General features: G+C 42.4%; 2 protein-coding genes across 2 annotated transcripts; both read left to right on the top strand.

The window, feature by feature from the left end:
- Window positions 1-900: 900 nt before the first annotated feature.
- Window positions 901-2,307, top strand: QC761_510200 (uncharacterized protein; the record flags this gene model as incomplete). The annotated part of the gene is made up of 1 exon (XM_062880223.1): window positions 901-2,307. The coding sequence occupies one exon, from the start codon at window positions 901-903 to the stop codon at window positions 2,305-2,307; it is 1,407 nt and encodes a 468-aa protein (XP_062731563.1).
- Window positions 2,308-3,125: 818 nt separating this feature from the next.
- Window positions 3,126-4,715, top strand: QC761_510190 (uncharacterized protein; the record flags this gene model as incomplete). The annotated part of the gene is made up of 1 exon (XM_062880222.1): window positions 3,126-4,715. One exon carries the CDS (start codon window positions 3,126-3,128, stop codon window positions 4,713-4,715), a length of 1,590 nt encoding a protein of 529 aa, XP_062731562.1.
- Between the last annotated feature and the right edge of the window lie 6,902 nt (window positions 4,716-11,617).

Raw genomic sequence — 11,617 nt, 5'->3', positions numbered from 1 at the left:
TTCAGATAGCCTGGAATTACTAGATTGAAATGGATCGCGCTGCCATTGTTACTGGGCAACTGAACCACCGAACGAAGCTTCCGCATTGTTAGCAAACTGAAAGCTGCAAGTTCCTTGGCAATCCTTGATCACATTGGTTGGCTGGAGTGGTAGATATAGATATGATGGATACATAATTACCGCCATGGTGTCGTTTGGAGTCAAATGCTGTGATTCTGTGGCGGAGCGCAAGGCTCAATGGGGCAGTTGAACAGGGTAGGATTGAATGCTTATACTCAGGCAAGATATACACTTACGTTCTTCCCGTATATACGCTCACGTAACACGCTGCCTCTACCCAAGCCGAGTTCATTCATCAAACTCACCTATCTGCGGGGTTACTTTGATGGTTGTTACAGTCCGAGCTCTGGGTGTCTGATCTTGACCATCCCTATCTATAATCTTAGCTCTATCTGGCTATAATCCAAGCATTCCAACATCAAGCCTTGGAGAGACTAGGTCGGATCGAGGAAAAGAAAATTTAAATTCCAAAATAAAATGGTTAGATTGTTATAGGTATCTCAAGGTAAAAAACCAGCTTACATCACACACCAACATATCAAATTAGGGCACGAAAAGACCTGCTCAGAATCACTATTGCATGAATCATCGTGTCCAAGGAATATCATCCTTCGTGGTGAATTATGCATCGAACCCTAATCCCGACGCTCACCCCCTGGACCCCTGATCACCGAACCCCACCGAAGTAAACAAACATGATTGCTACAGAGCTTAGAGGCACTCAAACTTGTGCTCCACTCTGTCTGCTGACTAAGCACCTGCTGATTGCCAGAAAACTTTGGGCGTCGGTACTTCGTCATCTCCACCACAGATCACAAATCACCATCAACAACCACGCAAATGAAGGAATCCGACCAAAGCCGCTTTGACACTTTGAAGAGATGGGCTCAACATCACGGAGCCGCATTACACCCTTCGTTGGAAGTTTACGAAGACGATGTCACCGGCTATTCGTTACGGGTCAAACCCTCCGCAAATGAGGCCCTGGCGCCAGGGTTTTGCGCTGTCGCCTGCCATGTTGCGATAACACTCTCATACATCAACGCCTTGATTGATGGACCCATCAGCAGGGCACCACAAAACAAAGAGCAACGGCCGGCGTTCCCACCGCAGTTCATGTCATCGAACCCACCGCATGTTATAGGTCGCTTTTTCCTGGTGAAGGAGTACTTGAAAGAGAAAGACTCATATTGGTGGCCATACATCTCGACCCTTCCGCAGCCCGATCGTGTCGCTACCTGGGCCCTACCAGCTGTCTGGCCCGAAGACGACATTGAATGCCTCGAGGAGACAAACGCTCATGTTGCCGTCCGCGAGATCCAAGCCAACATCAAGAAGGAGTACAAGCACGCCAGAAAGCTTCTGAAGGAAGTAGATTTCCCGGGGTGGCAGGAATACTCCCAGCTGCTCTACAAGTGGGCCTTTTGCATCTTTACCAGTCGGAGTTTTCGTCCGTCTTTGATCCTCTCGCAAGAAACACAAGATCACGTCCTGGGTCTCACGCCTCATGGCACAAAAGTCGACGACTTCTCCATCTTGCAGCCGCTTCTTGATATCGGCAACCATGATCCGACCTCCCAATATCAGTGGAATCTTGAAGTGGATGGTACTTGCCAGCTGATTTGCAATAATGCTTATCAGCCAGGTCAGCAAGTCTTCAACAACTACGGCCTCAAAAGCAACAGCGAGTTGCTGCTTGGTTATGGGTTCATTCTGCCGGTTACAGACACCCTTCACAACGACTATGTTCATGTCAAAAGCCGAAGGCCGCCTTCGACATTGCAGAACAACGAACTACAGGACTTTCTTATTTCCTTACGACCGTTCAGCGATCCTAGCTCCATTGCGGGAAGATCAAGGGTGTTTTCTCAGCAAGATACCCGTCTGCAATCTTTGCCAGGGCTCTCAAGAATCGAACCGGGGCTTATCCGCGACCTTGCTTCTGCTGTAGCAACATCTGCTGGCGAACTTGCTGCACTTCAACACTGGGCTCAAGGCACGGAGGAGAGTATTCCGACTGAGCTTCACGAGCTCCTCGAGAGGATTCAACAGACGATCGGTGCCAAGGTCCAGTTTGATTACCAACGCTTTAAGAGCATCGAGATTGAAAGTGCCGACAATCAGAACCAGGAGCTGGCTGTGAGATATCGGAATCAGTACGAAGCGGTGTTGGAGGCTGCCATGGATGAACTGAGCAGGGCATTGGTGCCGAATCATCTCGAAAAACTGGTGAAAGGAGAACAATAGATCATATCCGTTGACATGCAGCAATACACAACTCATCTTCTAGCGGTTTCTTGTGTCACCAAAGTTGCCGGAGATATCGGTTGTTGATAAGGTGCAAGTCGGTCCCGAAATGCCAATCTCGGTCGGCTCGAGATTGGATAAACAATATGGACTAGATCCTGGCGGTAGCCTTCTATGCCGGGCAATTTGGCTAAATGAGTTGGGGCTCCGGGTGGATGGTACTATAAGGGGTGGTATTGTAAGTCCGGCACCCGCATGCACGTCGTCGGCTTTAAGATGATCGGTTTGTCGCTTTATTGTTGTCGACCCCCTTTTCAACCGCAGGAATTGTCAGGCCCGAAGAATTGCCGACTGGCAACGACTTGGACAATGGAGGCAAGGGATGAGGAGATGATTATTACCACCAGACGGCCAAGAGAAGACAAACAACACGCAACCCCTTGCTGCTCCCATAATCGTCGATGCATCATCATCTTGCCATGCACGGTATCTCCTGCGCCCTTGCATCTGATGGTGGTAGCGGACTCCGGCGCCCGGTCTACGGTCTTCGGGTACCACGACTTGGCTTTATCTGTGCCGCAATATGTTGCGTTGAGCTGTTGGTATAAGTGTCGATGGCCATCCGGGACCCGCCACCATGTCCGAACAATCTTGATACCGCTCTTTGTAGTCTAAAAGACCACCTTTCGGCATAACCTTTCAGCGTTGTGCCAATCGTCAAGCTTTATTCACTGACCATCAAAAAGACTATGGGCAAAGTCTTATCGAAACCGGCCCCAACCTCCCCCCAACCAGCCAAGGCCTCCAACTCCCCCAAAATGGCCACCCCTTCCAGCACGGGACCGCCTCCTGACGCCAAAGCCAACGGCCCTCCCCCGTTCGCCCAAGGCGGACCACCCCCCGGCATCCCCCCTGGCACTGGCCCGCCACCAGGAGTCATCCCCAGCCCGGGTGGTCCTCCCCCGGGAATCTTCGGCCCTCCAATCGACCTCTCCACCCTCCCCAAACCACCCCCTTCCAATCCCTCCCTCCCCGCAATCCTAATCCTCTGCACCTCCTCCACCGCTCCAGGCCATGTCCTCCCTTTGACCGCCATCGCAACCCATCTCGTCCAGAAAGGCTACCCAGTCCACTTCGTCGGCGGAGTCCAACACGCCCACATCATCGCCTCGTCAGGAGCGCACTTCATCCCCATCCATGAGTCCCTCTCCCTCGCCAAAGGTCCGTATAGAAAATGGGGAATGGAAAGGGCGAATTACCCCGAGGGATTACCCAGGATGGTGCAAGACTTCAAAACATTCTTCATAGGCCAGATTGAAGGCCAGTTTCTGTCTAGCAAGGCCGCGTTGGAGGATCTGAGGGACAGATATGGCAAGGAGAGGAAAATTATCGTGGCCAACGAGACGATGTGGTTTGGCTTCTTACCTTTCAAATACGGGGCCAGTCTTGGTCAAATCAAAGGGTGGGATGACGGGGAGGAGGTGCCCAAGACGGTGGGGATAAATGTTACGCCTGTTATGCTTGATGGGGAGGGCATGCCGCCTTTTCCGCTTGGGATTCTTCCTGGGGAGGGGGAGGGGGTTAGGGAACGGGATAGGGTGCTAAAGGAGTGGTATTATAAATATGTGGTGAAGGAGGCGTATGATGGGTTTAGGGAGAATATCAGGAGGTGTGGAGGGGTGGAGGTGCCGGATCAGTGGATGGTGAATCTGAGTTATACTGCTCATGATGTCACGCTGCAGCTTTGTGATGAGGTTTTGGAGTACCCCCGGCCGGATCTACCTCCGCATGTCATGTTTGCCGGGAGTTTGCCGCCTAAGAAGGGAGGGAAGGAGGGGTATAAATGGCCGGAATGGTGGAAGCCGGAGGTTCTGGAACGGAAGGAGGGGAGGAGGATCGTCGTTGTGTCGCAGGGGACGTTGGCGAGGGACTATACCATGTTGTTGGCGCCTACGATCAAGGGTTTGGCGGGGAGGGAGGATGTGTTGGTTATTGCTTTGCTGGGGAAGCAAGGGTTGGAGACGCCGCCCGAGGTTTTGCCTCAGGGTGTTGAGCTCGGGAATGTCAAGGTGGTGGACTTTCTGCCGTATGACTCTGTCTTGGAGCATGCTGATGTTATGGTTTTCAACGCGGGGTATGGGGGGTTCGTGCATTGCATCGTGAACGGGGTGCCTGTCGTGGCTGCAGGGCTGACGGAGGACAAGTGCGAGGTCTCGGCGAGGGTCGAGTGGACGGGTGCAGGGATCAACCTGAGGACCGGGAGGCCTACGCCTGACGCTGTCGCGGCTGCGGTTGATACGATTTTGGGGGATGACAAGTATCGGTTGAGGGTGCGGGAGCTGGCGGGACATGTCGCCAAAGGGAACCCCCTGGAGGTTGTGGAGAAGGAGATCATCGCTCTTTCGTGATAGTGGACATGAGAGGTGCAATAAATACACAAGATAAATGCTGATAAATGCCACTTGCCTCGGTTGGCACTTTGAGGGCCATAGTCCGTGGCATTTTGGCGCTGGTGACAAACCCAAAGTCCCCGCCATTTGCGTGGCTCTTGGCTCTAGCGTTCGTTTCCGTCAGCCGAGTTCCATTAAACAGGTCTCTAATCCCATCAAGAGCTATTAACCATTGGCCTCTCCAAAACATGACTGACACAGAACTGTCTGACAGACTCAGTCTCCCCGTGAAAGACTACGCGTCTCTCTTACACAGGGTAATCTGGAAGGCCGCCAAAACACTTCCCAGTTATAGATGCGAGACATGATGTGGCATGCTGGTGGAGAGCTTCGTAATGGGTTGGGAGAAAGAAATTGATGTTATAATCCGAACATAGGTAGCCCTTGAGGTTAGGTGGCACTCGTGAGCCCCCAGAGCCCTCCTTATCTCCATAATGTGGATCACTAGGTACCTACAGATATTTAAGTGATATGACAGCAGTCAGCAGGTTCCGGCCGTACCATTAAAGTCCGGTGGGCTTCTTATAACCGACATATCAGATGGTCGCATACCTAAGGTACCTACCTACCTTTGGGTTAACCTGCTGGGAACGTGGGTTCGATCCGACATATGTTTAACCCAACTTTTTTGACTAGTGCAATAGCTACAAGTTTTGGATTTGGCACATGTTATGTTTCATTTTGGCAGAATGACATCTTGTTAGACTGTTTAATGGAGAATGATCACGTTCTGCCGCAGACCTCACCCTCGAGAACCATTACACTGATAGGTATAAGAACAGAAACACTGTACCTGATCTTACTTAGCTTTCAGAATTCCAACAGCACCAACATCTACGAATTCTCTTGATACCCTCCGGATACCCTCCGGATACCCTGTAAGCCATCATCACAAACAAGATCACCTATCTACCCCTTCGATCTCCAACTACGATTAATAAGAATGTCAATATGTCATGGAGTCTTTGTAAGTGCCGGAATTCGAAGGAGAATCGTGAAAGATGCCTTGCTGTAGGCGCTTTAGTTGGGCAAGGGGTATTGTGTACGGTGGCAGCCACTCAGGGACAGCATCGTCACCATTGTTACTGGGCGGTAACGTTAATGTTCCTCTGATCATATGTACCTGTGTCTAACTCTACGTTCGCGTCACTAGAATTGCCTCAACAACAGATGACCATTTGTACCGCCGGGATAGATATATGGGAGAAGGAGTTTGGGTGTTGCATCACGATGTCGCAACCCCATCATTTAGTTATAGATGGGCTGTTGAAATTACAAGCCATGGAGTGGCTAACACTAGAATGTGCTGGTTACATACTGGAATGTCTTGGTCCTAGTGACCATGTATAACAAGGTGCCTTAGGTACACTTTGAATTCATTGGATCAGGGCTACTATCAGTCTGGATACGAACAATACCCGCCTACCTAGTTCGAGTGGCTAACTGCTTTACTGCTTTTACTCATATTTTTCTCTATCGTTGTCTAGAGTTCCTAGATTGGCCGGCTACATTAGCCCATGCTCAGAAACTTCAACCAGTCTTAGACATCGGGTGGCTGCTGTGCCTTAGAGTTGTTGTCTTTTCTTGGTACCTACATTTCCTAGGTAAGTAGCTAACACGAAGAAATCCTGTTTTTCAACCTCTATCAAACGTAATGGGTCCATTGCTATATGTTGATGGTGATTTGTCTGTTACCTGGGTTTACAGTGCGCTGCATCCATACCCTACTGCAATGGATCTCCAAGAGAAACCGATATGGCTAGCACGGGACAAATACATGGCTCAGTTGACCACCCATCATAAGTTAAATAATTTCTTGACTCATAAACATTAAGCAGCTTAAGACCTTCAACCTTGTTTCTATGTACCTGAACACGAAGATGGACGTGTCTCTAAAGTCCGAAGACCTGTCACCTCGTCAAGCTTTGGACTAGGCCTCCTTTTTGCGGTGTGGCGCCGGGCCACCCGACAAGGTTTGTGAGGCTTTCACACTCCGGGAGGTGTCCACTGTTCTGACTTTTCCTTTTCTTCCAGAACTTTTCATCAATACCTGTACACAACGACTCAATCCAACAATACTACCTCACCCACCAAACTCGGCATCTCGAACCCCCGCTAGCATCATCATCGCGAGGAAATGTCTACAAAGGAGTGCAGCAGGCTGGACGGGTGCAGCCCACCAGGCAACCCAGACTTGGCAGGTTGGTGCCAGATTCACTGGAGGGTGAGTTGCCGTTCACGACCCGTGACCTTGAACGCGCAGCGGAATGCGATGAAATATCTTCACTAACTCTTCATTTCTCCCATTCCTAGCCCTTGAAGAAAGATGATGGCCCATGCTCTTGCAACAAGGTGGGAAATGCCGGAACCTGTCTCGCCGAAAGCCCACAATGTGCTGGGGGTGAAGCCTCGGAACAGGTATGCCCTGATTGTGATGTAAAGCTTTATCGTGTCCCCTCTTTTCCCCTTGCTGTATGCTGGTTTCGGTTCTGATTGTCTATAGCGGTGTGAGCTCCAGCGAGAAAATAACACGAGAGGAACGTCATGCAGTCTTTGCAAATGCCGCAGCACGCCGTATCATCGTGAAAACTGCATTGTTGCAGGAGGCATATGGTTCCATGTCTGTGGGCCAGTGACAGAGTGCAAAAGAGAGGCGACGCGGGGAGAGCATCGCGAACATTGTTTCCGGATGGTAAGTGTATTCTCTCTACCCAGGTATCCTTTAAGGCATGCGTCTAATCGTTACATGCAGAATTGCGCGAGCAAGCGTACATAAAGAAAGTGGATTTGCAAACTGTATACCTATATAGTCACACCCGACAAATTTTTTGGCTCAGTCCGTATTGGTCTCACAAGGTGAGCGAAGGGTGAGCGGAGTGAGCATCACCCTGAGCTAAAGTGGGTCTAAGGACCGTTCGGCTATACTTACCGCAACCAAAACTGATCATAACTTCACTTCCGTTTTCTCCTTGCGCGTATCAGTAGCCCGTTATTAAACCCACGAGAACCACCATTTATATTAAAATTATAACTTTACATATAAACGAACTTATTTAATTTTTTTAAAATAAAAGAAGATATTTATAAATTACTATATTCCTACAATTTAAAAATTACGTAGTTATAGACGGTAAAAATGTATATAGTAAACTACCTATCCGTTACCCGAATTTCTATTTTGCCGTCCTATATACTAAGGAATAGTAGGAGTATTTAGTAGATTAATTTAATAGATATATATTAGCGTTAAGGGATAAAGGGTATTAAACTTTAATAGCTATAGATTTATAGTATTATATAAACGAAGTAGCGGTAAGGTATATTGCCCTAGGCTTACTTCCTTTAGGACCGTAGCGAGTATATTAAGTTAAAAATATAAATAAGGGGAAAGGAAGAGGGGCTAAAAGATTTACTTAAAAGGTAATATTTATATTTATATTATTAAAGATTTTATTCCTCTCGGTATTACCGATAACCTTATAACTTTAGACTTTTTATGGAAGGAAAATAGAGCTATTAAGGGTTTAATTATATAATTCTTACCAATATAGAAATTAATTACTTTTTAATATAAAAGCCGTGGACTTTAAATATATTAGTTAGTATAGAGTAGATAATAAACGTTAATAAACGCGAGAGTAACGAAGTTAGGAACTTTTAAAGGTAAGTCGGATAGGGAGAGAAGAAGCGGTAGTAAGTAATATAAAAGTATAGTTAAAATACGAAGTGGTTAGTTAATATATAGGAATATATAGGCTCCTACTTAAAGGAACGCCGACTAGCGTCTGTAAAATAAAGGCGTCGGGCGGTTTTTACTTAAAGGCGATTTTAGATGGGGACTTTTAGTATAAGTATAGTACTAGTAAGAGTCCTTACCGTAAACCGTTTTCCGGCCGGTATATAGTTCTTAAGTAAGTCCCTAACCTTTTTAATTACCTAGGAATCCCCTACGGTATAGAAAGTAAATATTTTTAAAAAAATATTTAAGGGTATTATAGGAATTACTACCTAGCTTAAAAAGAACAATTTACACCTACGTATAGGCTATAATCCCTATCCTACGCTAGCCGCCGATAATATTTTCTTTCCTAAAGCCCTACTTACGAGTAAAGTTATATAGCCGGACTAAATTAACTTTACTATTAAGCGTATAGTTAATAAAGGCGTCGTTTATAACTATAAGCCTTTTATATACTTTTTTTACACTAGAAAAGTAATTAATATTAAGGGGTTAAAGGACGTAAAAGTAATAGGGGGTTAAAAAAAGAAAATAAATATTACTTTTATAGTACCGGATTATAAAGTCGTTAATAGTATATAAGCTATAGCTATTATAAATAAGAAGATAGGGTTTCGATAGATCTTTAAGTTTAGTCCTAAGTATAAAAACCTTTTTAAACTAATTAACGGTAAGGTTATTGTTAATCTAATTATTCTCTAATATAGTTATATATTAATCCTTATTTAATTAGTTTTTAAACTATTATTTTTAAAGGTCTTTACCTTTAAAGATAACCCTAGCGGAGAGGACTCTCCCGTCTTATAAAATATATTTAAATATAGTAGTCCAGATCCTTTTTTTATTCTATTTAACGTATATAGACTTCTTATTCCGCTTCGAGGATTTAATAACTAAACCGTTTTCTCCCTAGCCTTCTATTATCCTTACTTTATTATAGTTATATCTATACTTAAGCTTAATTTAATTAATAGTAGAATATAGGTTAAAAAACTTATTAATATTCTTTAAGGTAACTTTATTAACTTTAATATAATTAATTTTCTTTTTAATCTTTATTTAAATATCGGGATAATAGTTAATAAAGTAGAATACTTAGTACTTATTAATGGGGTTAAGATTACTTTATTTAGTTAGTAAACTAGCCGCTAAAGCCTTTATATTAATATAAATAAGAGCGTAGTTAAAGCTTTCTTAACGAAAGATTTATTAAATAATAAAGTTTTTTTAGTTATAAAAATATTATTATTAGTTTTTATAAGCAAAGTTCTTTAGTAAAGTACTATTAATATAGTACTTTAAGGTAAAACGTAAAATCCTATATTTATTAAACGCTTTTCGCTAGCTTATACTAATAATAATATTTTTTTAGGTATTTTTAATATCTTCCTCGGTATATTTAATTATTAGTAATACCTAGAGTAAAAAAAAGTAAAAGAAAAGCTTTATTTTTAGTTTTTATAGGTAGAATATAAAGTATATATTAATATCGGGGGGTCTAAGGTTATAAAGAGTTTAATATAGGTAATTAATTTAAGTAGTTTAAACTTACTTAGGCTATATTTATATATAATTTACTTCCTTATTATTTAACCTATATAGATCCTAAAATGCGGAATTAATAAAATTTAATATATATTTATAGATTTTATAGTATTCTTCTATATAGTTTCTAATACTTATATTACTAATAAGACTTACGGTTAGAAACCGTAGTTTTTATAGCGAATTAAAGTTTTTTACTACAGCTACTATAATAAACTATAATTCTATTAAAACTGTTAATAGATTAAAGTTATAGTAATTATAACGTTTTTAACGGCCCAGGACCCGGTAGCTATAGCGTTTTTATTAATTAAAATTAATCGAATACGACAGACTTAATAAAGTTTATTAATAATATAAATTATTATAGGCTATTAAACCAATAAAAGTTATAGGGATCGATAAGAGGTCTTTTATATTTATAAAGGGCTTCCTTCGCGGTATTTTTAAAATTAACTTTTTATTCCTTTATTAAATTTAAGTTTAAACTAAATAGTTAAAGTTTAATAAACTAGTTTATTATACTTTTTCTCTAGGCGTAAATCCCTATAATTTAATATCTATAATTTTATTAATAGGGTATAGTTACTTATATTTACTTTCCTTAGGTATTACTTTATACCGTAATTACTTCGCAGTTTAGGGACCCTAAAGTCTTTACGGTAATTACTTTTACCTACCCGAGAAAGCTTAATTAATTTACTTACCGGCGTATATTCCTATAAATATATAGTCTCTCGGAACTATAGTGTATTAAGCGCGAATAAAGTTTAAAAATTTTAAAGAGGTAATTATATAGCGTTTCTTTAATACCTACGATAGTAATAAAGTAATATAGTAACCTTAATAATATTTCGACTTACCCCTAATTTCCGAATTTCGTTAACCCCCGAGTCGCCTAATCGCTAAATAATTTAGCCCTACCGAACGAGCTAGCTAAGTAGCCGAATAGGTCGATTAAGTAAATAAATATATATTACTATTTTTTCGAGTAAGTAATTAAGAAAGTAATAAATATTATAAAAATAACCTCGAATATATTTAAAATAATAGTTTAATGGAAAGTCGCTTAACGTAGTAATATTAAAACTAACGTTAAGTATATTTATTTAAAAATAAATCCTATCCTTACTCCGAGCGATTTTTAGAAATTTAATTTTTAAGTATAACTCGAAGTTCCTAAAAAATAAGGATAAATAGAAATATATATATATCCGATAAAACGATTATCGATATATCTATCGAGTAAAGCCTTTAGCGCGTATAACGAATCTTTATATAGAACCTCTGAAAGGGATACGGGTTAAAGGTAACTTTTAATAATTAGTTCGGTATAGCTAAATAATATATAATAAAATATCTCGATATAAATATAAAATACCGTAAATATAAGCTTAAATTATATACTATAGAACTGTCTATCTACACTAGCCAGTTCCTCCGTATATATAGACCTTAGGACCGTAAGGTTCTCGCCCTACTACGGCCCCGATCACTCCTAATATATTATATTCTATAGTATACTTATCGTACTATCCCTCTAATCACTCCTAGCATATTATATCCTACGAAGTAC

This window comes from Podospora bellae-mahoneyi, chromosome 5 (genome assembly GCF_035222275.1).
Source record: "Podospora bellae-mahoneyi strain CBS 112042 chromosome 5, whole genome shotgun sequence".
Taxonomy (NCBI): domain Eukaryota; kingdom Fungi; phylum Ascomycota; class Sordariomycetes; order Sordariales; family Podosporaceae; genus Podospora; species Podospora bellae-mahoneyi.
The sequence above is the reverse complement of the archived record's forward strand: the minus strand, read 5'-3'. Positions and strand labels throughout refer to the sequence as shown.